This window comes from Corythoichthys intestinalis, chromosome 18, assembly GCF_030265065.1.
Source record: "Corythoichthys intestinalis isolate RoL2023-P3 chromosome 18, ASM3026506v1, whole genome shotgun sequence".
NCBI classification, from domain to species: domain Eukaryota; kingdom Metazoa; phylum Chordata; class Actinopteri; order Syngnathiformes; family Syngnathidae; genus Corythoichthys; species Corythoichthys intestinalis.
In genome coordinates, this window is record NC_080412.1 from 31173161 (window position 1) to 31200265 (window position 27105).

Sequence of the window (27105 nt, forward strand, 5' to 3'; positions counted from 1 at the left end):
CCAATGCATGATGGGAAGTGGAACCATGACTGTGCGTAGTGCTACCAATTGATATATCTTCTCTGCGTTGGGAAATAACCTAAGGTGTTAAGAAAAAGATCAATTGCTACCTTGCTTCCCCATATTGCTTCCCATGATGAAATCGTTTTAATTAAAAAAAAATATATATATACAGTATATTAAAAAAAAGGCATGGCCGATATTTTTTTGCCGATTCCGATACTTTGAAAATGACGTGATCGGACCCGATCGATCGGGATGCCGATCGATTGTGACATCTCTAGTATAAATCAAGTGTTGATTTAAATTCCTCTCCATGACTCTACTGTGTTTTTTTGGAGTGAGACAGCAGAGTAAACAGTGTCTAATGGGAAGGCGTCATAGACCTCCCGCAATTATTCATTCCTCTTGTCCTCCCTCACCGAGATAGGCGACGGGGGGACATTGACTTGGGAATAGAGACGAAAGTCCCCCCTTCAAAGATGATCCAGTCTGGACAGACACATCAGTGGCAGAGAGGGCCATTAGACGTGCTTATTATAAGGCCGTTAAGCTTCTCAGGCGGGCGTGTCAAGATGTAACAGTAATGTATATTGCCGGCAAGGGGCGTGAAATGATCTCTTGGAGATTTCTTTTCTTTAGTTCCGACATGATGTCGTACGGCTTGAGTTGTGAGGAATGAAAATTACTGTCGCCTGGGTGACTTGCGAATCTTTTCGGTGAGGCACTGTCACCGTTACAAGTCTGGGCTTGTACCATATTGGTTAGTTTTTTTTTTTTTTTTTCTGTGGTTTAATCTGGGGAACAGTCTGTAATAAATTGTACATACCTTTTTTCTAAATGTGAAACTAGCTTTATACCTTGCTAATGATCTAGTGATGTGCTCAGTGTTGTTTTTCTCAACGATGACGAGAACAAAAATATTTCGTCGAGGAACAATTTTTTTATTGACGATTAGTCACGATGACGCACTGAAAACGTGTCATGGGAGACTCAAACATAACAAGATGGATACCAGTTATTGTCTGACGACACGAGAACGAGATGAAAATTCGCCATAGTTTCCGTCATAAATTCACAATGTTTGGTCGTGTCACTCATGTGACCCGCCCCACACACACACGCTTACTCACCGACCGATGAGTACCCTCTGCCCATTCCAGGCTCATTTTGTGAAACATACTAGTATGTGTCAGGTGTTGCTTGGTAAGTTTTTCTTTTTTATCTTGGGTAGATATACTACGTTGCTTTAGCCTTTAAAGGTCTGTGCTGAGTGATCATCACACACTAAACTAACTTGTAGCGTTAGCATAGCGTTCGCTTTAGCATTTGCATGGAAAACATTTTACATACAGTTTGTGGCATCCAGGTGAGTTTAATTAATTGCAAATAATGTGCTAATTTCCTGCTGAGTGTATTATGAGCATGAAAATTGTGATGTCCTTGCAGTCTCTAAAGTTCTGTGCTCGTCTTTCATGTTCATTTGAAATTGTTGGAACCCTTTTATTTATTTATTCATGGACTAAAACTTTTGAAATTTATAGACGAAAATATTTTGAGAATTGTCGAGTGAAAGTTGACAAAATTTGAGTTTTTGTTGACTAAAACGAGATGAAGACAAACACATTTTGAAAGGACTAAAATATGACTAAGTCTAAGACTAATAATTATTTTTGTCCAAAAGACTAAGACTAAGATGAAAATTAAAAGGGCTGCCAAACACAACTCTGGATGGGCTAAATGATTCAAAGTGTGTTTTTTGCAACTGTTATTTGCTGAGATGGCTAACTAGCTTTCCGTACAATTAGTTACTGTAAGTAAGTAAAGCTACCTGCAATGTTTGGGTGGCTAAATAGCTTTCCGTACAATTAGTTAAGTAAGTAAAACTACCTGCAATGTTTGGGTGCACCGAGCATAAATGTTACATACAGTACAATTCAGGCCTGAATGATACTGGGAAAAACTACCATTGCGATTTTTGGGGGGTTTGCAATATATGCTATTATATTGCTATATTAACGATAAGATTTTCACCAGATAACTTGAATAGCTGTTTGGGATCATCCTGAATGATACTGGAAAAAAAAATAACATTGCACACTTACTTTTTGCATTGTTTGCACAGGTGTGTGTAACTTTGCGCCTAACTTGTTTCTAAAGGTGCACGAGCACAAAATGTAAGAACACCCACATTTTTCATTGCATCGCCTTTAACGCCATATTTTTAATCACGCTCAAATAGCATTCATATAATTCATTCATCTTCTGAACCGTTTATCCTCAAGAGGGTCGCGGGGGTGCTGGAGCCTAACACGAAGCAGAAGGTGGGGTACGCCTCTCACTTACACAATGAATGCGTTGTCACAGCACACTTCAGACTGGGCTGCCGGTAGTGTGTAACAAGCTTAACGATAATTAACACATTTGTTCCTTTGATAGTAGAGCTACCTAGTCTTCTCTGGCCAGATCAAAGTTTAAGTACCAAGCGCCAGCTGCACTGGTGACCAAGAAAAACAGTTTAGTCGCACTGCTTAGCAGGATGGAGAGTGAGAGGCCTGGCACTGTTCGAGCATATAAATATATTATATATCGCACGTCCTTGCGATGCGAGTATTGCGCATCCGCACATCGCGATGACGATGTTCAGACGATATATTGTTCAGGCCTAGTAGAGTACAACTACTTGTTCAAACACTAATAAAGGGGTCCTACTTTTTATTGGCCTTCTCATGTAAACAGGTTGCAATTTTGTCTCTCTTTGTGTTTAGCTGCAAACACAAGCTGTACAGCAAGAAGCTTCCCAGCACCAGCATCATCATTCCATTCCACAATGAGGGTTGGTCATCATTACTGAGGACTGTCCACAGCGTTCTTAACCGCTCGCCTCCGCAGCTCATCGCCGAGGTCATCTTGGTGGACGACTTCAGCGATAAAGGTACAGCAATTACAAAATGCTGCAAACACAAGCTGCCTGCCTATGGTACAGGCCCGTCACCAGATGTTAGTCTTAAGAGGGGTATATGAAATTACAATGATTATTACCCTATTCCTATATTTTCAATAAACCTACAGTATCTGCTATTCTATCAGCATGTAATCATTATGTCTGAGTAAGGTTTGCTATTCTTGATAGCTGGAAATAGCTAATAGCTAACAGATATCGAACTCCCAACTAATTGCAAATATGTAACCACTGTGCCATGAGTTCCTACAATTAACGGCATTATCAATTGTCTGTCTGAAATCTATTCAAAATCTTAATCTCTATAGAAAGGCGAGTTTGTCTTTGTGGCTGTTTGTGTGTTCGTGTTTTATGGACGCCGAAACGGCTGGGTGGATATTGACGAATGTTTACACCGATGTACTTTATGTGTCTGGGAGTGTTCTTGGATGGGTTTGATATCTGTAGGCCGAAAATTAATCAAAAACTCCAAAAATTAGCATAGAAAATCCCTAATTGTGGAAGTGACAGCGCTGTCTTTCGTACAAAAGACGTGTCTCTTGCAATTGCAATGTCGCAGTTGTCAAACTTTACGGTTTCATGTACAAATTTAAATGTGCTGTAATGATACGTATTTGGTTTTGGGTACTCCACAACAAGATGCTGGATTAAAAAAAAAAAAAAAAAATCTGGAAGATTACTTAAGGCTGAGTTGTGCTTCCGCGTCAGACCTGCAGCATCAAGGAAGACCCGATTTACGATCCTGCGCCGTAGTCTGACGCGGTCCTATTGAATTTTCAAACCCTAGCGTCATGTCGACGCATATGACGTGACGGAAATGGACTGTGATTGGTCCGCTCAGGCTGTTGTTTCCGGTTCAGCAAGTCTCGTCAAGACATCAAAAAGACTGCCAAATGGCAAGGTCAGTGATTGAATAAAAAAAAAAAAAAAAAAAAAAAAAAAATTGAAGAACCACCGAGACGTGTGTGTTCGGAATCGAGTGGCCACACGAAGCGTTGACCCAGTCGGCCAAAAACTGCCAGCTTTTTATCACTTTGTCATATTTTTGGTTGGTGCACTTCATCATTAATGTGTACATATGTTTGCTGTCAGTCTGTGACTTATTTACATGTCACACTTCAAGTATATGAAGAATAATGCACAGGTTTGGTGCCAAAAGGGGTGTTTTGATGTTTAGTTTTCAACAACAGACAGTTCACACACCATACATCATCACCAATTGCCTCGGTGCTTTTATGATAACGTTAACATCAAGGCTTGCAACGCAGTTTGGGAAGTTCCATAGACGCCAGAAATCTGCTATGGCTTCCCACTGGCTGGTTGTAGAACATGGCAAATAAATTGGGCTGGAGGGCTTTGCAGACCTCGGACAAAATGCTGGACACAGTGCTCAATTCCAGTTTGAAGCTAGCAGCCACAGCTAGCTGGTTTCCACCCAAGGCTAAAACTCTCTATGCGGCATCAAAAGTTGGACAGACCGCCTTGAAACCGTCCTCTGCGTCGCCTGCGCCTCAACATTTGTAGGATCAACATTTATTCAATGTTGATGAGCTGAAGAGCCACATTCAAGCGTTCCATCTTGCATTGTTTATTTTTTTCTCAGTTAAACTAGACAAGAGGAAGTCAACAAGCATGCCCCAAAACCGTACAAACATAACACCACACCCCTCTAGTGGCTTGGCGGTGAATTACAGAGCAACGAGACACCTGGCAGGAGAACCATCGAATGTCGAATGACGTTGTAGTCGCTGCGCCGTCACCGCAACGCAGGAGCATAACTCAGGCTAAAGGTATTCATTTCGCCTGGATAGTCATACTGTACTGTATGGGGCACAAGAGCAGCAAGCGTGAAACATAAAAACTGTCTCTCATTCTCCATGTCGTTCGCCCCATTACTCTGCACAGTGATGGAAAAGCGATTGTACATTAACGCTTTATGGTGTCGTTTTACTATTATTACATTACAGCTGCATCTCTAAGGAAAGCATATTTTAGCTGCAATTCGGTTGTATTGCGTCCACGTTACACAATCCCGAGCAATGCCTGTCATATTGCTAGTGTTCCCCTCAAACTGAGGTAGTGTAACATCTCCATGCTTTGAATGGGGGGGGGGAAAGCCTTTTCCTGGGCGGCCTAAATTCATAAAATCTATTGTAATAGAAATAGAAAAAGGCTTGATAATTTACAAGTATTTTGAAATTAGGAGTTACTTTTCAATCACCTTTTATACTGGAATTTCATACCAACCAGGTATCAACTTTCCCATTGTAACGTTTGCCAAGAATCCTAGCAAATCACATCCATGGCGATCTGCACACACCACTTAAACTGCTTCAAATGATGTTTGTGTCATAATTGTGTACTGTAATCAATTTTTCTATAGTCTTGATCTTTTGTAAAATTGCAAGGCGACCTGGAGGTTTTGTCTACTCAAAATCCAGGCACCAAATGCACAGACCGACACTGCAATTTACTCATGTGCTAAGGGAAGAGATTGCAATTAAATGTGCTCGTGCAGTAAGAAATGTTTCCGCCCACATCAGCGTGGAATCATATCTTGCTATGTTTATACCGGAATACGAATGTTTTCAAGAGCTTTCCTCTTGCCCTCTTCAACAACCCCCCGCCTCCTGCCCGCTTGCTTCCTCGCCTACGCCGGCCCCTGACTCACCCAAACGCACGCCAACACTGGAAGTCTCCTCCTGTCACCTGGAAGCATTTCAGACAAACTCACTCAGCTGTCGCCGCTCATTTTGTTAAGTAAGCAGCTAATGAAAAATATCAATTTTGCTTGTAACGCGCCAAAAGTTGCCATTACGTTGGGGAAATATGAGACCAAACGCTTAGAGTGAAAGAAAAACATAATCATTCAGATATCCAGCCAGTCTTGACGAGATAAAATACGGTTGTACTTTGACTTATTAGTTTAATTACATAATTTCTCTGCATGTAAATGAATTGAAATTCCATTAATAGTTTATAAAGGTGCCATTTCAAAATTCAGCTCTTACAGTATAAATTTTGGAAAAGCTGTTGTCTCTTACCTAAAATCCCTATTTCTTATAATTAAAAGTATTGCATCTGCATCTTAGTGCTGCCTCTTGCTGCCAAATAACTATGTTTCAGCTAGAAGCTACTTTTACTCAAATTGCAGATGAGTTACGGAAGACATACAAATGTTGGTGTAATTTCAACAATTTAAACTTTGGACAAGTTCGTCGAAACGACTATGTCATTTCTAACGTCCAACTGACAGAAGAATTTGCAGGGTTTTTTTGTTGTTGTTGTTGTTGTACCTTAGCACTCCGTCAATACTGCCTTTCCAAACCTGGAAGTGTGATGTCATTTACAGGCAAATGAAGACATGGCGGACTGTGAGTGCAGCCTTGACCTAAGTTATTTCGGATGCGACACATAAAAAAAAATAAAAGTCTTGAATCCAAGCTTTATGTTGATGTCTTTCTTTTTATGAAGCTTAACATGATACAAAAACAAAAGATTAATTCAGAACTTAATGTGACTGTCAAAAGACTGTGAGGCTTCCAGCCTGGTTCATGGCGTCTGTTCTGTCTTTGGGCCGTTACCACCACCAGGTGTTGACAATTATTGCCAATCAATTGCGTCACAGCGCCGGGTGAATTCTACTAAATAAATTCTTACATCACTTGTAAATTAAATTATAAATTCCAAATATTAATCTAACCACATCAATATACATATTTAGTCATAACATAAAATGGCTCTAGCAGTGGACCTTATCCATAGCAGCACCAGCGATAGTGATATTTCCAGTGAAAGTAGCCGTTTAGGATAGCTTTTTCGTGATGTTAGTGACAACGACGGCTTCCAGGAAAGATCTTACATGTTTGAAACTGAGGCGTCAGATGATGACAATTTACTTGGCACAGAACAGGGTGGTGATGACGCCGATTAGTGGCTCGACACTTCACGAAAGGAAGAGTGTTAAGTCTAAGGGGCCGTTTACATGGTGACTCTGCGAGAAGACGGAAAATTTCATGTTTGCATTTATATGGTTCCGTCTCCATTTGAACAATGTCGCAATTCCGCATGAAAACGATACCCTAGGCGGCAGTGCAGATTTACAAGGCGACAGCGAATTATACACTTTGACCTCCTCAGTCCGGAAGACAACATGCCCGCCCACTCCAACAATGGCATTTTCTTTTGTTGAAAAAAGCCACGAAAATGGAAACATTCAACATATTTAAATTTAAAATAGTATAAAAACAGTAAATTAAAGTCAATATTCCGCCATATTTGCTGTTTTTTAATGTTTAGTAGCACCGCTGCGCCAGCCCAATGTGACGTGTACGAGTTCTGACGTTATCGGCGCGGTCCTGTGCCGCGGGAGCTTTTGATATGCATGCGGAGCAAGCCCCCCCTCAAGCCCCCGCAGTCGAATTCTTCCACTTTGGAGGCAGGATTCCAAGGTTTGCGTCTTTGCCTTCCGTCTTCGCCGACACCATACGAACACGAGGCCAATCCGCAACACAGTCATTGCGTCTTCGTGTCGCAGAGTCGCCATGTAAACTGCCCCTAAGTCTAGAATCATGATAGTAAAAACAGCCGAGTAGTCGAGTAGTTATATATACAGTGTATCACATAAGTGAGTACACCCCTCGCATTTCTGCAGATATTTAAGTATATCTTTTCATGGGACAACACTGACAAAATGACACTTTGACACACTGAAAAGTAGTCTGTGTGCAGCTTATATAAGAGAGTTCATTTAATTTCCCCTCAAAATAACTCAAAATATAGCCATTCATATCTGAACCCCCGGCAACAAAAGTGAGTGCACCCCTTAGAAACTACGTACATCCCTAAATGTCCAAATTGAGTACTGCTTGTCATTTTCCCTCCAAAATGTCATGTGACTCATTACAGGAGTCCTGTCAGCAGTGCTGCAGAGATTGAAGAGGTGGGGAGTCAGCCTGTTAGTGCTCAGACCACTGAACTTGAACTCTTCGTTTGCCTTTTAAGAACACCCTATATTTTAGTTTTTTAAATTACAAGGATTGCTTGGTCAATTTTTTACTTGGTGTTGTAAGCCAAACTTTAATTTCAATAAGTCACATAAAAGTAGTTATTAAAGGTGGGAATCTTTGGGCACCTAACGATTCGATTACGATTACGATTCAGAGGGTACAATTTGATTATAAATTGATTATTGAAGACACCCCACCCCCCGCTATTAGCTGCTAATGTTTTGTACATTAGTTACAAAAACTAAAAAAAAAAAAAAAAAAGCCTCACAGGTTTAAATAAACGACTATCAAGTTATTATCAAGTTAACAGTTAAAAACAATAAATAATATACTCAAATCCCCATTCTGTATCAGCAGCTTTAAACTACATTCAATTAGTTGTTAAAATTGCTCCTGTTATTCCATAATTTCCCTTTTGTCTACTTTCGACATGTGGAAGTTTTAAAACTATTTTAAAGATAGATTCAAGTTAATATTTTACAGATTTAGGAGTATTTTAGATCAAAAGATAATTAGGTTCGCTTGGGAGGTTCGCTACAACAGCCTTGCAGGGAAGTCTACTGCTTTAAGATGGTGGCCGTTTACTAACGCCTCCATCTAGCTTTCTGCACATGTGCTGCTATCACCACTGAGTCTGTTTTGCATCTAGTCCTATATAAATATGATATATACCTTAACATTATGTGGACGTACTTTGTAGCAGCTGTCGGCAGCAGTTAGGTATGTTGTTGTTTTTTTATCTCGCTGCATGAGTTGAGCTAGATCCGTGAGTTGAGCATTGGCATTACCCGAGGGGCTGGGTAATGACAAGCATGATGTTTAGCTACTCTCGCTCCGTTCCTCATTGCGTCTCGAAGACCGCGCGGCGCGCTGATTGTGTTTTACTTCCGCTTTACTTGACATATTTCAATAATCGGAATTTGGATGTTTGTGAATCGTTCTCGAATCTTCCACGGCCGAATCGCGTATAATGTAAGAATCGGAAATTTCGCACACCTCCAGTAGTTATATTTTCAAATACTGTGTTTCTTTACCAAAAACATGTTTCAAAAAAGTGTTTTGGAGAACTGGAACAAATTAGCCTTATTTCAATAGGGTATAATGATTTAATAAACTAGTAACTTCATTTGCTTGTTGTATTCATCGAAAAAACAGTTCTGATATTACATGAATACTATCCAGTTGAATCTAAATTCCAAAATATTCTCTGAATCTGCAGTGGTGTACCCGAATTGGAAGTGAGGGAACTTCAAGGCAGGATGATATATGAAGGGGGTGAAAACAGTTTGTTATGGATAGAAACGGCGCAGTGGGAGTGGAATTGGGTGTTGAAAATTGTAGGACCCTCTAATCCGCCTTTCGGGGTGTACCACAAGCTCCAGCCTCATTAACCCCTAATTGAATTTCCTCAGCCCATGTGGGGAGCCTGTTCAATCCTTACTGTCCCTGCAGATATTTGGGGGGGTGCCACAGCATCCTTTCAAGGTGAGGAGTGCTAATGGGCTCCACTCTCTGCGGATTTCTGTGCTCACCATCTGTTCTTCTCCAAGAGAGTCCAGTCCTGCACTGGAGTTGATGAATTCTGACCCCGCTGGCAGCTAAACAGGGAAACTGTGAAACCACCAAATGCTAGTGTTGTTACACTCAGGAACGGTCTTTAAATGATCTTGGTCTTGTCTTAGTCTCAGACTGCCAGACCTGAGGTTTTCTTTCAAGACTAGCACTGATCTAGTAATAAACTTCTTTAACGTGATGATAAAGGGAAACACTCGGTAAAAAAACAATAGCTAACCTTGCACTTGCACTCCAGTGATGTACCGTAATTGTCGGACTGTAAACCGCTACTTTTTTCCTTCCCTTTGAATCCTGCGGCTTATAGTCTAATGCATCTTATTTGTCTATTTATTTGGGTTAATAAGTAACACTTTATTTGACAGTGGCATCATAAAACCGTCACAATTGTGACATGACACTATCACGGGCATTACTGAATGCTTATGACAGATACCATTAGGTGTCATCCGACAAATTATGTCACTAACTAGTTTATGCCCAGCTCGGATCTTTTGCATCCATTCAAAAGTGTGATAATCTGCCTGATAACACTTAATGACATCTGTTATAAGCGTTCATTAACGCTCATGGCAATGTCATGTCATAATTATGATTGCCTAATGACAGTCTTATGGCACCACTGTCAAATAAAGTGTAACCAAATACCATAACTAGCAATTAATGAAACAACTGGAACAGTAACTGAAGAAATTATTACCACAGAACATGAATTTTTGATTGTTATTTACATCTGTAGTGCTGCAATGCATGCTAGGAGGCATGTTGGACAACAAGAGTGTTGACAGCAGGTGGTAGCAGAGGTTGATCGTCTCCCCGAGCCGTGATGGCCTAAAGAAACTTCTTGAAGCAATGAAGCTTTGCAGCCAATATTTCCAAAGCCTCAGGGTGATTCATTTTGTCTTAAAGTGTTATGGGTTAATATCTTTTGGTGTAAATATCCCATAATACAGTGAGGACAGCTGCGGCTTATAGTCAAGTGCGGCTTATCTATGAGCCACTGTTGTTTTCATGTCAAATTTGGTGGGTGGCGGTTTATAGTCAGGTGTGCCTTATAATAAAAAATTTACTCTTACTAACACCAGTAAATTGAATTAACGCTTAGACGAATATTTCTGCAAAGTTTTAATTTCATCTTCAATATAGCTTTATTTAACAGACGTGTGATATTTGGGCTCTAGCTCATATCAAATCAACTCAATTTTCTCTTTTGATTTTGTTTAAAAAAAATACAAGTTGCCAATTTACATGACTAAAGCTGTAAATTCACCCGATAAAGAAAACACAATTTACAAATTCAGTCATATTGACCCTACTTTGACTTAGGCTTATTTAAATAACACTTCCCTGCAGAGCTGCATTGTTGTTGGATGCTGCAGCTTCTAATAACGGTGCATACACTCATTATATAACATTTCTTGAATTTTTTTTCTTTCGCCGAACAAAAGCACTTTTTCTTTTCAACAGCTCAGGATGAAAAGTACGTGCATTTTTTTTTTTTAAATCAAGAGGCAAAGCAACGTGCTGTCTTGTTTTAGCAACTGTTTAGTTTTTTTCTCTCCTCCTCTTGCTTATAATTGGTGTGTATTTTGGAAATGAGAACTGCTCTCAGGGGACACTTCATTAGCACCTGTTAAGTGTCCAAGCTTGTTAGAGGAGAGACGAGCATGAGAAGCCACGTTCGGGTAGACTTTAATAAACACTCACTCGTTATGGAAAAACGACATTAGCGTAGGTGGTGAGAAGGCCCTCTTGGAATTTCTCTTTATTATTCTACTCATGTGAGCATTAAAAATCTGCTAGTGACGTTGCCTCCACCAAACCTCGATGAACTTTTGAGAACCCATGGGTCACGTTTGGCCAAATTATGGCTGTAACTCCCTCAAAAAACTTGAGTTCTTTAGGGTTAAAATGCCACAATATGGTGGCAATGCACTACCTTTTGCCCAGTATATACTCAACTCGCTTCAACAACTTCCCTTAGCATGAAGAAATTGAAGATGACGTAAGGTTGTTCTGAAACAAATGGTTAGAGTGAGTAGTTAAAGAGGAAGTTCAGAATTTTTGACATCAGGCTTAATCTTCGAGTTATCAAGAATTTAATTAGTCGGTGAAGTTGATTCCAACAAATTCAGTGTAGTTTGGTAGTTTTTCAGAGCTCTATAATGGCTAAGCTAGTTCGAGTCAATTAGGCCGACTTGAATGCCAATAAAAAAACAAAAAAACATCTACACATGAAAATCATCGATGACCCATGCAATCAATAGTGTTCGCTATGTTTTCAGGATAAAGTTATTAAACTGACCATTGCATGTCAATATTTGCAGTATGAACAGCAACGTGTGTAATCCAGAAAAACTGCAGAGGAGCAGGGCGGAGTGATATCACATAGTTTTTTTCCCCGCTGATTTTTTATGTTGTAGCCAGCAGCAAGTTACCAGTTTATATTGTTCCCTGTTCTTCATAGGGAATTTGTAGAAACTTTCTCTTTGCCCATTTCTTCTGTCTGTTTCCACAGCTTCTAAATGCATGTCACCATGTTGCCGGCCATCAGTAAACTCAGCAAACTGATGCTGCATTCGAGGAAGGTGGGAAGTCAAAGTTTCCAACCTCCTATCTGTAAAAATATCATTGGAAACCCTCCACTATATCATCACTTACGAAAAGGCAGGTTTGCTGGAGGTCAAAATGTCTTTTGAAGGCCAAAATAAACTTGCCGCGATCAGCCATCTCTGCTGTTTACATCCGACGCTTTGAGGTCGCAACTTGTACCCTCCGAGCGGGTGATGTCCAACTTCCAACCTTCCTCGAATGCAGCATGAGCACGAGTGGCCGAAGCACTCCTCTGTATTGTGGTCGTATTACGCAAAAAAAAAAAAAAAAAAATAGTCCTGCAGAATAAAATGAATTACGGCCATTTTTTTTTTTTTTTTTTTTTTTTGTGACATTGTTTTGGCTGCATGGGTGTTTGAACTGCATTTTGAAGTTATTTGACTATGTTGGATCTGTTTGTAAATCTGTACCATTTTTTTTATTGGCATGCTAAGTTGGTCCCATTGACTCGTGCTAGCTTAGCCACTCCTGAGCCCTAAAACTATCAAATAACTTACAAACTGCACGAAATTTGTTGAAATCAATTCCACCAACTAATTAAAACCCTGCTAACTCGGAGATTAAGCGTAATGTCAAAAATTCTTAACTTCAGGAGGTTATACACAATACATCAATAGGACCCATTTTTGCAACTGCAATTAGTCTTGTAGGCCCAAAATATATTCCTTTTGGCACCCCCTGGTACTGGTTGTGTAAATTTGCAGACATGAACTTGACCAAATTTGAACAAAATATCACTGATTTTACTTTAAAGCAGCCAATTGGAATGGAATAATAAATCGCTTACACCAGTTTCAGTAGTTGGCTCAGAATTTTGTTTACATGCCTATCAAAACAGGGTACGCAAGTATTTCTCAAGGGCCCATGCCAGAAATGGAACAGGAAGTTGGCTATATTGGTTTAAAACTCATTTTGTGTATAGTTTTGTGATTTTGTACTTGGAAAATATTATTTTTTTCAGTTCCATTAACACATCAAATTGTATATGTAATTGGCAGTCTGACAGTTTAATGTGTTCGCTCATAATAACAAAACAACAAAAAATAGATATGCTCGTTTTAATAAAACGCATCAGGGGGTGGGAAAAAAATGGCATCACTATGACAAATGTCTGACAGGGCATCATTTTATGCTAGTTTAATGGCCTTTCCTGGTGAACTAAAAGCATGCTTTGGTAAAGCAAACCTAACCAATCAATCAGGAAAAGATGAGAAGTTTTAACACTAAGCACGCTTTTTGCTCATTCATTTCGGCGTTATCTCCCCGTATGGATTAATGACCATAGAAAACAGATTTTTATTCCCACAAGTTTCCTTTTTATGTATGTGCCTGTGTGGTTGTGTTCCTACTAGGGTTGTTCCGATCATGTTTTTTTGCTCCCGATCCGATCCGATCCCGATCATTTTAGTTTGAGTATCTGCTGATCCCGATATTTTCCGATCCGATTGCTTTTTCTTGCTCCCGATTCAATTCCAATCATTCCCGATAATTTTTCCCGATCATATACATTTTGGCAATGCATTAAGAAATAAATGAATAAAACTCGGACGAATATATACATTCAACGTACTGTATTTGTTTATTATGACAATAAATCCTCAAGATGGCATTTACATTATTAACATTCTTTCTGTGAGAGGGATCCACGGATAGAAAGACTTGTGACTTTGTGTATTGTAACTAAATATTGCCATCTAGTGTATTTGTAGAGCTTTCAGTAAATGATACTGTGGCCATACCAAATGCATGATGGGAAGTGGAACCATGACTGTGCATAGTGCTACCAATTGATATATCTTCTCTGCGTTGGGAAATAACATAAGGTGTTAAGACAAAGATAATTGCCACCTTGCTTCCCCACATTGCTTCCCATGAGATTTCTAATCATAGGGAGAGGGATTGCAAGGCTTTAGCCAATTAAAAAAAGGCTCCAAAGGCTGCCAAAATTCACTCTACTCATTTTTTCGCTGCCTTTTATCTCTCCATATAGGTAAAACGGCATCATTACAGATTGAGCGCGACACTGAGTGAGAGGGTCGTGCAGCGCATGCATTAATTGCGTTAAATATTTTAACGTGACACTTTTTAAGAAAATTAATTGCCGCCATTATCGGGATAAATTTCATAACCCTACTTTAAGCCTAAACTAAAGACTCTGGATGAGTGTAACATATTATGTCTGTAACGTTAAATACAATTAGAAAACGATTTAATTAAAAAAAATATATATATATATATATATATTAAAAAAGGCATGGCCGATATTTTTTTGCCGATTCCGATACTTTGAAAGATATCTCTAGTTCCTACTGTTAAATAAATATATGAGGTTAAGATAAATTAAGAAAAAACATGGTCCTTGCGAAGGACCACGGCAAGTATTTTGACATTTTATATATGCTGTATATATACTGTATACATTTTTTTTACCTTTTGCTCCGCATCATTAGAAAGCATTTTAATGAATGTCCTTTCAGAAAATATTTACCGTATTTTTCGTACTATAAGTCGCACCTAAGTATAAGTCTCACCAGCCCAAAAATTTGCAATGAAGAGGGAAAAAAATGTACTGTATTCTTCGGACTATAAGTCGCACCTGAGTATAAGTCACACCAGCCATAAAATGCCCAACGAAGCGAAAAAAAAACATGTATAAGTCGCACCAGAGTATAAGTCGCACCAGCCATGAAATGCCCAACGAAGAGGAAAAAACATGTATAAATCGCATTTTTGGGGGAAATTTACTTGATAAAATCCCACACATAGCACAGATACAGTGCCCTCCATAATTATTGGCACCCCTGAAAAAGATGTGTTTTTTAGCTTCTAATATTTTTTTTTAATTCAAATAATATGGGACCTTAATGGAAAAAAAGAGAAAAATCCAACCTTCAATACAAGTGCATTCATTCAGTGGGGAAAAAATCCCACATAAAGAAAAAAAATAATGTGTGTCACAATTATTAGCACCCCTGGTATTAATACTTTGTACAACCCCCTTTTGCCAACAAAACAAGGTCTGGTGACTTAGATGGCCATGGGAGGATCTTGATTATGTGTCTGGTGAACCATTTCTGTGTAGATTTGGCCATATGTTTAGGCTCATTGTCTTGCTGAAAGACCCAGTGACGACCCATCTTCAGCTTTCGGGCAGAGGGCAACAGATGTTGATTTAAAATGTCCTGGTATTTCAAAGCATTAATGATGCCATGCACCCTAACAAGGTTCCCAGGGCCTTTGGAAGCGAAACAGCCCACAGCATCACTGACCCACCCCCATACTTCACAGTGGGTATGAGATGCTTTTCAGCATTCACATCTTTCGTGGCACGCCAGACCCACTTAGAGTGTTTGTTGCCAAAAAGCTCAAGCTTGGTCTCATCTGACCAAAGCACACGGTTGGGTCTGTGTGCTAATGGTCAAAACTGTCCACTTCTTGCACCTCCCAAACTATATTTTATGCCACCAGAGTTAGACCGGCTTTTGTCATCTCCCTACCCTGGCTTCGGAGAGTGTAAACAAACCAGGAGGCGTGACAGCTAGCCGACATGCTAACCCGAACCGAGTGATGTTTCAAAGTATTTTTCTCGGCTTTCAAAGCGAAAAATCACACAAAACTACCCAGGATCATGTCACACGGCGGCGGGGTTCTCGATTGTCTTCGCCGATCGGCAACCCACCCGGCGATGAGCAAGTTACAACTCGTCAGATTCGTTCCCATGCTGTGGGCAGAAGAGCCGGGGGACAAACCGGGCGACGTCAGAGGAGCGCGTAGCTGCCACATTGTCAACACAAATATGCCATAAAATAATGCTTTACTACACGTCGAAGATGTAAACAGTGAGAGAGCGGCGTTCAGTTGTTGTGCAGCTAACATGGCAGGATGTGTCTGAGGAGAACTTTTCTACATGTCCGTCCATGATCAAACGTAAGTAAATAGTCCTTTATTTAAAGAAAGTTTGTACTGTTTACTTTGCAATCGTGGCCATTTTTAACAAAAAGTTGCAATTTCTGATGGAGTTGAAAATTCTGACGGAACACCGTGCACACAAAGAGGGCAATAAGCCAAGTATAGCGCTCTCCCGGCGGTCACGCGAAGGACCGAGGGGGTGTGCGGCCGAGTGGCATTCTCGGTGGGCAATCAGCCACAAAATGCAAGCCACCACCGTATTAAAACGTGTGCAATGATCCCAGTATTTGACATAATACAATATACGATGTTTATTCACTTCCTCTTAAGTCCAATGGTCCCACAGTACTAGGGCTTGTTTTGGCCAATATCCGCGGTGAATGGGAACCTTTTGAAACCCAAAAAGGCTCACACGCCTCTCCCTGGTGCAGCAACAATTTTCTGCAGCATATTTGGCTGGTGTGATGCGAAAAATAAACAAAAAATTAATCCACAAAATCAGCTGAATCCGCAGTCCATCTGCATGGTATAAGGCAATGCTGTATTGTGAGATGCTGACCCGGGTGACGTCACATTCGCTGTTGTCCTAGCCCGAGACTGGAGCCGGATGTTACTCATATTCATGGCGCGGGATTCAAAATTGAATATATAAAACGATCGCTTCCACACACATCCAAGCGGTCCATTTCATTCAGGAGCAAAAAACCCTGCGTGAAATATGAAATAAACATGCTTTTTGGTGTCATACGCACTTTAAAGTTAGCTTTTTTTAGTTTCAAGATGCTTGCCATCCAAGCTCCCCCAGTTCACCCTGTGCAAAGACAATAACCCCCTTGGCAATGACTCCCTCAAGGACTGAGGCGTCGCACTGGGGGGTTGGTATATTTTTGCAATGTTTGTCAGGCACACGATTTTGAGCGAGGGGGGTCGTGTTAACGATGACTAATGGTGACTGTGCTCTGCCTCTGTGAAGCCACTTGATATTCTCCTTGTTGCGTTGAATTTGTTGCCCCCTTTTTTGCTTGCCTGAACACACGTTTGGTCACCCATGCAATGTCGTGAATTTTTAGAGACGCAAGCCATCACTGTCAGCCCGTTGACCCACAGCATCTTGAGCAGCACTAAAGTCTAGTGCAAGATTGAAAGCTTAATTAAGATTAAGAAGAGAAAGAGGAGGTGTTAAAGAAGTTTGAAGATTTATAATTAGTATGCTAATTTACCTTCGGTTGGTTGAAGCTTTCACTGATTAATTTGGCTATGTTTGATTTGATATTATTTTCTGTGCAAGTTTTATGTTAAACTTCAAATGGGAGTAACAAACAATTCAAACCAAGCACAATTCGACGTCTTTTTTCTCAGTGATTCTTATAAAATACAGTACTTTCAAAACTGTATTTTCGTAATTTTGTCTAAATGTAAACGTCTTTAAAGCATGTAGAAAGGAAGAAATTTAAGACTTTTCCTTAATTCTCATCAATTGTGGGTGGGGGATGAGCGTACCTCCTTTGATAAACTTTGATCACGGTAGTTTTTACCACGACGTGAAAGAAAATTCATCTGTTGATTATTGACTAAATTGAATGCTGATAGCCACACAGTTTCAGGCAGGGCCATTAGTAATAAGCTGAAATTGTACTCTCCTTTCATCACAATGCTCCTTTCATCATGTTGCAAGGTCAATGCTAAGTATTCGTGTATAACATAATTTCTCCTAGGCTCTTAAAACTGTGTATTCCGTGTGAAAGCAGAAAAACATAAGGTAGAGGAGGGAGGAGATCTTTAAATTCCCTCGAGACTGTCTTATATCATCACAGACTCTCCCTTGGCATCCTCTTTTTTTTTTTTTTTTTTTTATTTTATTTTATTTTTATGATGCTTGCAGAAAAGCAGCTTCGAAATGCGCCTCTGTTGGCAGCCTGCGAAAAAAAAGTGCAGTATGTGCGGCATATTTTGGAGGAATAAATTAGCATTTTGGCTCTTCCTTTGCAGGAAATAATCCAGCAGTTTGACAAGAAAAAGCACCGCTGCTTTAGTAGATTCTGTTGTAAACTGAGGCTAATTAAATCGCCCACAAAAGGAATCTGCGCCTCTGTGGATCATCTTGGGTTACACATTCGCAACAGATTGAATTTTTTTAGGTGTAGCGCCCAGATTTCCACGCTTATTTTTACTTTTACTTGTGTTAATTAAAAAAAAAAAAAAAAAAAAAAAAAAAAAGAAATAGCCACACACCACCAGTTGGCTAACTGACATAAAATTTGACAAGTAGATTTGTCTTTACACTTCTTACATAAAAAGTCTCAATGAATAATTCCCCAATGTCAACAGGAGGGCAGCCATTTCTTGGTAAATTACGAGGCATATTTTGATGAACTCATAGGGAATTCGCCCAGATGTGCCCTGGTCACGTGAAAAAATTGAAAACTATTTGCCTTGGACACAAGTTACACCAAATTGACATCCAATTTGGCAATGAAATCTATCATAACAGGATGCATGAAAGTCGCAAAGAACTAGAAGTGTAATTTAATTCCTGATCATTGGTTGTTTTAATGAGTCTCAGACGTACAGTATAATTAAGACAGCTGGCAACCAAAGTTTTAATGGTTTTGAAGAAGTCAATGTGAACTATAAACACTTTGAACCAGTGGCGGAACAAATGTGAACAGGCCCCGGGTGGATGAGCATAAAGGGGCCCCCTTGAGTGGATTGTCCAACAGGGGGTGCCGATGGACAATTATTAGCTGGGCTCTTCAAACTTTCTCAGGCCCCTCAAGATGATCATCTGGTGTGTGTGGGGGTGTAAGTGAATTTTTATATGTGGACCCCTCCAGCCAACTGGCTAAGCGGCTAGCAGAGATATATTTACACATTTAAACACTATATTGAAGCTCCGTGTATCATCTTACCTTTCAGTTTGACACTCTCCTCGACCAACTACGCCCACTTTAGGTCAGCAGACCGGGCCCCTTAGAAGCCTGGGTTCCACCACTACTTTGAACCAAAAAATACCATCGGAATTTTAGAAAAATTAAACCTCCACAGCCAATTTCACTAAAGGAAAATGTATATGACTATGCCTACCAAAACTGTCTCTTTGCCTGGATTTTGACTGATTTTGCAAGGCCCACAGAAAATTCTGTTCTATTGCCATATAAACATGGAACCCACCAAAGAAAGTTTAGATTCTCTTCTTTCAGCAGAAAAAAAAGTTTATATCTTTTTCTATTCTTTAGAAATCAGCATTAGAAAAAGCTTAGTTTGAGCAATTTTCCAATTTCTGATGCAAAAACGGAGAAATTGAGCTTTTTGTGAAAGCATACATTTCAAACATAACTGACTTTAACACAGCTATTTTTTGCTTTAGTTACATCCCAAAGATCTGAATAATGTTTTCTTTTTACAAAATAAGATAAACAAGACAAATAGATAGCAAAGTAACAATTTTTTTACACATAACTAACTGAAAAGATGACGTAGTTACGGCTGCGACAGCCGGTTAAACTTTCCCTCATCGCCACTTGTCTCATAAAGATGAATTTTTTTGAGTCTTTGCGAGCTCAGCTCGCGAGCAGCACGGACTCGAAGGCATCGTCCACTGCACTAGTGGTCCCGGTCGTTCTGCTTGGTCGTCCAGTGCCTGGCGTCCGGGGCGTCCTACCGGTTGTTCTGCTCGGTCGTCCGCCGCCTGGCATCCATTTGGTCGTCTTCCGCCTGCACCCCAGCCGTGCGGCTTGGCCGTTCGTTGCCGTTGAATCAGGTTGCGGGTCTTACCAAATGCGCTACTGCCCTCTAGTGGCCAGTTTTATTGCTTTAAAATGGATTTTCAGCTTTGTGCTTTGGAACTAAATTGAATCAGAACCCAGAGATGTCGGTTTTGAAGAAAAAAAAAAAAAACGTAAGTCTTTGGGACACTGAAAGAATTAAAAATAGAACGTACTGATACGTTTTTGGGAGCAAATGAGTTAAGTGATTTTGGTGGGGATAAGCTTAAAGGTGAAATTGGATTGGACGTCTATCGCCATTAATGGCTTTGAAAAATCACTTAAATGCCAGCCATTTGAAATGGATTTCATGCTTATCATTCTCCATGGCAGTGAATGAGTTAAGGGCTATATGCAACAAAATAATCCAGAGGTATTAGAATACTGCAAATAAATAAATACAAATCCAATTCCATTGCCCTTTCCCGATTTATATCCTGGTAAATTCTTGTGTAAGGTAATGCGGGATTTACCAGTGTCATGGCTTTCAGACATGGGGAGGTACCCCGTCCTTCTGAATGTTACCAAATTTGAACACACCTGTACTAGACAGAGTGAAGCTAATACAAATATTTCATCAGCTGTATGCTACGTTCGGTCCATATGCGTAGCTTCAAGGAGATGATCAGAAATAGAAAATAGAGCTACAGAACATGTATGTACCGCATGAATGAGCCTTTAATGAAGTTTACATACATGACCTAAGCTGTGATAATGTCCGAGACCTGGACACCGCACTTTTAATATAGACTAATGTGTTTCCTAACATGGACCCTTTCTCAATTAGCGTGATTTACAGCCCTGCCAATTGTTCGTAAACCAGTGAAGCCATATCCCAATTTATTCCAGGCAAATTAACCATAAATAATTAGATGCTGTAACCTTTCCCTCACATTGTTCCCTAATGTGTGAACATGTAATGAAATGCTTGCCGCTTCCTCGACCCTGCCTGTTAGGGAGAAGGTTATGCAAGATTCAAGCCGTGGACGCCCGGAGTTTAGCCCAAATCGATCTGCTAATGGGTTCTCGCTAATGGCCTGACCTATGGTTATGTTATGAAGGTGACGGCTGGATTTTTTTCCCCTCTTCAAGTGGCATCAGCTCTCTATAGTCATTGCTTTTCTTTGGCAGACTCATTTGTTTGGAACACAACATAACAAATTACACCATTATATGATGATGTTGAGGGCATATCTTTCAAACGTTTTGGGCCATATATGAGATGGATAATACCAAATAGCACCTTTAGGATTAAGCAGAGGCTTGTGTTCCTGCTTTGTGGAGTGATCCGTAAGTCAAATACCTTGCCTTTTTGAGTGTTCACTTTGTTGAAATTTTAACTTTGTAAGCCAGTGTAGGCATAATCTTTCAAACGGTTTATGTAATGCAGTAGTTCTCTGAAATTCATGGACAATTCAACACCTTAAGCCAGTTTCACTTAGCAGCATGAAATTTAGTATTTAGAAGCCATTCCCAATAGGATTCAGGAAGGCTGCTATTTTTGGTTTGAAGTGGACATTTAAATGCAGTTTGTCCATTTTCAACGGTCCTTCAAAAGAGATTTTGCCTGATTACTACCAAACACTGTCCGTAATATTCGGACTATAAGCCGCTACTTTTTTCCTTCATTGTGAATCCTGCGGTTTATGGTCCAGTGCATCTTATATGTTGATATATATGGGTTAATAGGTAACACTTTTTTTGACAGCGGCGTCATAAGACTGTCATAAGACCGTCATAATTATGACAAGACTAGGCATGTGCCAGTTACCGGTTTCACGGTTTACCGTGGTGTGAAAGCGGCGCGGTTTCAGAACCACTAAAAGTTTCCGTCATACCGTAGTACGGTATTCACTATTTTTCATGTGCCAAAAATGAGGCCAGAAGTGGCTTGGCGCGGCAGCGCTCACCCCTTCCCCTGTTTGTTGCTGTGTGTCAGTGACGCTATTCTGCTAAACAGCCAGCAAACCCAAAAACAAACACTCCAAACACAAGGCCTACTGTTCTTCAATTTATTGAGCTCTCAAATCATGGTAAGTGAAACATACAAAATGAATACTTTTAAAATGTTGTACAATTGTATTTTTCCACGTGTGAGTAGGTTTAACAGGTTAGCACCATGAAAACAAAACACATTTTCCTTTCAAATTCAATATACCATCTAACTAAAAACTTACAAAGACAAATGTTAGCCTAGGCTTAGCTGGGAGAGCAACTTTGTCGACGTTTTAAGTCTCGCAGCCACTGAGTGAGAAGCAAGCTTGAATGAAGGGGGGACAAAAGGATAGCGTCAAACATCGTTAATTGCAAAAGATGATCTTGCCCTAAGCACAAATCCACGTTCACTGGACGAGAAGAGGTCTCACTTCCAATGTTTTTATGGAAGAAACCTTTCCACAACAATATTTACATTTTAACTAACTTATACATTTTTAACTAAGTTATTAACTTATGAATTGTTTATGTTCTTTTTAACACAAACACATGACATTATGTAGACTAGAGTTGACACAGTGGCTGTAAAAGGCGAAACTTCACTTGAGCTTTGCCCCCCCCCCCCCCAAAAAAGTCATACAGTATATATATATATTTGTTTAATTTTTATTTAGAATTGTTTTTCCTGTTTTTTGATAGCAATTATTTAGTTCTTGCTCTAATCTTGAGCAATTTCAACTGTGACTGTTGGTATAGTCTTTAAGTTCTATTTATTTTAATTTTATTTAAAATATTTGTTATTTTTTGTTTATTTATTAATATATTTTAACATTATATTCATGCTCCAATTTGCAGATATGTTTTGAAAAATAAAACAAATCCTGTTCAATGGAAAAAAGTTTTTTAAACCCATACATCTCAAAGTAACACATTATAGAGCTATAATTGCAATACTTTGAAACTGCGGTATATTTGCTCACGGTTATCGGACTGTCAAAATCTCATACTGGCACATGCCTAGACAATACACTATCATGGGCATTACAGGCATGAAAATCACTCACCTTTCGGCGAAATTCGCCAGTTTGAAGTAAAAAAGGGTGACCTACATGAATTGTGTAGATCCGAGGAGAAAATTTTTAGGGGGGGTGGAGAGGGGGTTCGTAAGTCCATCTAACTAACTAACGACTTGTTTTATTGAAGTTGCTAAGCCTGTCACGACATGCAATGAGTCCATTTATCGCAAGGTAAATAAAAATGAGGGCGATAATTTTCACGGCTGCGTTTTATCACCGTGTGCGTGCATACATTTGTGGGTGCATGTAGATGACATATGAGACTCCAGTTGTTGTGTCCAGATATTTATTGGTCAACAGCACGCCGTAGAGTTACAGTTCACACATACAAAATAAGGAAACACATCTACGTATATGAAACACTATAAACGTTAGCATTGCTACACTGAGACTAATGGGGAAAAAAGACAACTTACTTTAGCCTGCTATAAAACATTGGCAGTCTTTTCCAAAACGCAAACGTGCAGTTAAAAGGTGACACTTCAAACATAAAAAAATCGCTAGTTAACAGCATTAGCAAACGGAAAAAATGAAAAAAAAAAAAAAAAAAAAAAAAGCAATCTATGAGTGACACCACAAGCAATGACGAAAAGTGCTTTTTGCGGAATGTAAAGTTGTTAGCATTTTAGCGAATGTACTTCCGGTGAACATTTCAAAATAAAAGCATGTCACGTTTGTCATATAAATAACGATCTATGGAGCTAATCCCACATACTTAAGAATCAATACATACTTCAGAATCAATACTATAATATGAAAATACAATAATACTACAGAATTCAGATTTTACTCTAAGAATAACTTTAAAATGACACCCTTTTTAAAAAATGTTTGGCAATTAATATTATAATTATTACAATACTATTATATATAGTCATATACTATAATAATAATGCTAGACATTTTTTAATAAGAATTGATTTTAATAATGTTGGAAAGGCGAAGTCAATGTTCTGAATCTGTTTACATTCCATTCTTTCGCACAAGTTAATGCTATCAGCTAAGCCTGCACAATATATCGTTTGAACATCGCCATCGCAATGTGCGCATGCGCAATAGTCACATCGCAGGACGTGCAATTTTTTTTCCTTTTTTTCAACATTTAAACTTAATTTTACTTCATGAACGCAGAAAGTGTGCAGATCCTGGATTAAACTGAGTTACTAAATGTAGGGCCGATGGCGCCATTTTTCAGAGCATCAGAATTAAAAAAAAAAACATACATTCATGTTTTTCTGCTTCACACTCATACAGCACTACAGTGTCTCACTCTCCCTCCTGCTAGGCAGCGCGACCAAACTGTTTTTTCGTCAACAGTGCAGCTATGCCGAACGGAGCTATTCAAGTTGTTTGGTGAAAATTTCCTCGTTTTAATATCGCAATGTAATATCGCAAACTCCCCAAAAAAACGCAATGATAGTTTTTTCCAATATCGTTCAGGCCTACTATCAGCATTTGACCTCAGTGTTCATGTGTGATTAATTATTGTTATTTACATGTTTATTTGTACTTTAATAAAGAATTTAAGTGTTCCAAAAAGCGTCAACAAAAATTTCATTGCTAAATTAGTTTTTTAAAAAAATAATAAATAAATATTAGGCGACTAATTGTAAAAATAGTCGGCTAATTAATCGGGAGAAAATTAGTCGTTTGGGACAGCCCTACCGGAACATATTTCCTCCACACCCTTCTCACCTTTTTAACCTCTGACCCATTTTCATGCCTGGCATTACTGAATGCCTATGACAGATGTCATCAAGTGTCATCCGGCAAATTATGTCACTAACTTCAGCATGGATCTTTTACATTCATTCAAAGGTGAGATAATTTGCCGGATAACACGAAATGACATCTGTTTCAGCATTCATTAATGTTCATGACAATGTCATAATTATGATTGTCCAATGATAGTCTTATGGCGCCACTGTCAAATAAAGTGTTACCAAATACCATAAACTAGCAATTAATGAAACAACTAGAACAGTAACTGAACAAATAATTAGCACAGAACATGAATTTTGATTGTTGTTTACATCTGTAGCGCTGCAATGCATGCTAGGAGGCATGTTGAAAAACAATAGCGTTGACAGCATGGGGCTGCAGTGGTTAACTGTGTCACCCAAGGGAGGAGTGATGGCCAAATGAAGCTTCTTAAAGCAGTGAAGCTTTGCAGCCAATTGGTTCAAAGCTTCATGGTGGTTCATTTGGTCCTATGACAGACACTTATAATACAGTAAGGACAGCTGCGGCTTATAGTCCAGCGCGGCTTATCTATGAACTTAAGCCGTTTTCGTGTCAAATTTGGTGGGTGGCGGCTTATAGTCAGGTGCGCCTTATAGTGCAAAAATTACGGTGTATATTAAACATTTTTGTTTTCGGTCATTGCTTGTTTGCTTATGGGCGAAGCATGGCAGCAAGTTATGGTGATTTGATAGCAATCCAACCTCTTTGTAATTTTCCAGGATTTATATTAAGTGGTACATTTTAGTACTGATTTTATGCACGTTTAAGAATGGATAATTTGCGCCGGCAATGACGTCACCTAATCTTTGATTGCAGTTACTTTGATTGACATTTACTTACAGATTTTAGGTAACATGATAAAGTGCAACCCATTAAATTGAAAGATTAAAATTGTTAAAAATCCATTAAAGAAGAAACTAAAAGGCAGGTCAAGCCAGAGAAGGCTTGAAAGGCGTCGCTGGAGGTTTTGTTGGTTTTGGCTGGTTCCGCTGTCCGCCGGGATCAACGATGCCTTCCCGAGAGGACCGTGCTGCCAAGTGACATCAAAACCGACAAGCGCACGCGAAGAAGCACGAAGGCAATGGAATATTGAGTCAGCGCTCAGATAAAACATGCCTGTATGTCATTCTAACAGCGGTAGTTTATCCTTTAATGGTTTGAAAGGACCACTGCCTGTCCTCCACCATGTCCTCTGATATTCAGAATCCAATTAGTAGATGTGTTGCAAGGGTGGGGGGTTTGAGGCTAAGGGAACGGGGGGGTGTCTTAGTGACAGCAGGCCATTTGTAAGAACTGCTATCAAGGAGGAACACTGACTGGGCTAATATTTTATTAATGAGAGCTCGTGTTCTTCAAGGAGCTACAGCCAACTTTAGGCCTTGGTACAACAAAATTAGGGGAAGTTTGCTGATAACTTTTGGGGGTTTAGGAATAAAAACATGCACTCTTTGCTTCAAGGTTTAATCAAGTGTCAGTGTGTCTCACTGTTTATAGAAAATAGAAACAACAGTGTAATACAGTTTGTCAGTTAGGGGTTGGATTTTTATCTGTATACAGAATGAGAAGGGAAGGCAGTTCTACTTCCTATAACAACAGGATGCATCGTGTAGCAAATTGAACAGAATGGGACAGAACTAGTGTTGTCTTCGTCAATGATGACGATGATGAAAATATTTTGTCGATGAACGAGTTTTTTATGACGAAGATGAGACGAGAAAGAGCTAAAAACGTGTCTTGGTAGACTAAAACATAACAAGACGAATGCCAGTTTTGGTCTGACAAGACGAAAATGCGCCAAAGTTTCTGGCTGTTCACAATGTGTAACATTTTTATGTGTAGTTAGCCTGCATTTTAGCAGTGTCTGGTTGTGCTGCTCATGTGACGTGCTGCGTCCAACCAAAATCATTAGTGTCCTCTCCAGGCTTGCTTGTTTTGAAACACATACCCGTAAGATTTGTTTTCTTATCTTGGCAAGAAAGAATATGCAGTGTTGCTTTAGCCTTGAAAGGTCTGTGCTGAGTGATCATCACACACTAAATGTAACTTGTACCATCAGCATAGCATTCACATTCGCATTAGCATTAGGTTAATGTTAATGGCAAGCATCCTCATAAACTCTTTTTTTTTAACATACAGTTCGTGGCATTCAGGTGGGTACAATACTACAATCCGTGCTACAATATGTGCTAGCCTGCCAATGTTCATTCGAAATTGTTGAGACTGAAACATTTGAATTTTACAATCGGAAAACATTTTGAGTAAACGTCGACTAAAACTAGACAAAGAAAAACACATTTTGAGATAACTAATATAACTAAAACTATTTGGTATTATCGTCCAAAAGACTAAGACGAAAATTAAAATGGCTGCCAAAAACAACACTGGACAAAACATACTGCATGTAGTAAGCCAGGTGGTTTGAGACCCTGTGAAGAAGGGGCATTGCATTCAGCAAATAAAGACCGGACAGGACGGTACGTGACCCAGGTAATGGTATCACGTGCGAGGAAAATATAAGATCA

The 27105-nt window shown here is 39.5% G+C and overlaps 1 protein-coding gene across 2 annotated transcripts in view; it reads left to right on the forward strand.

Moving 5' to 3' along the window:
* LOC130906196 (polypeptide N-acetylgalactosaminyltransferase 10-like) overlaps nt 1-27105 on the forward strand; it is a 100673-nt gene that overhangs the window by 36478 nt on the left and 37090 nt on the right. For both annotated transcript variants that reach the window (XM_057820231.1, XM_057820232.1), the window contains exon 4: nt 2769-2935. In XM_057820231.1, the coding sequence (XP_057676214.1) occupies nt 2769-2935 (167 nt within the window). The remainder of the gene's footprint in view (nt 1-2768; nt 2936-27105) is intronic.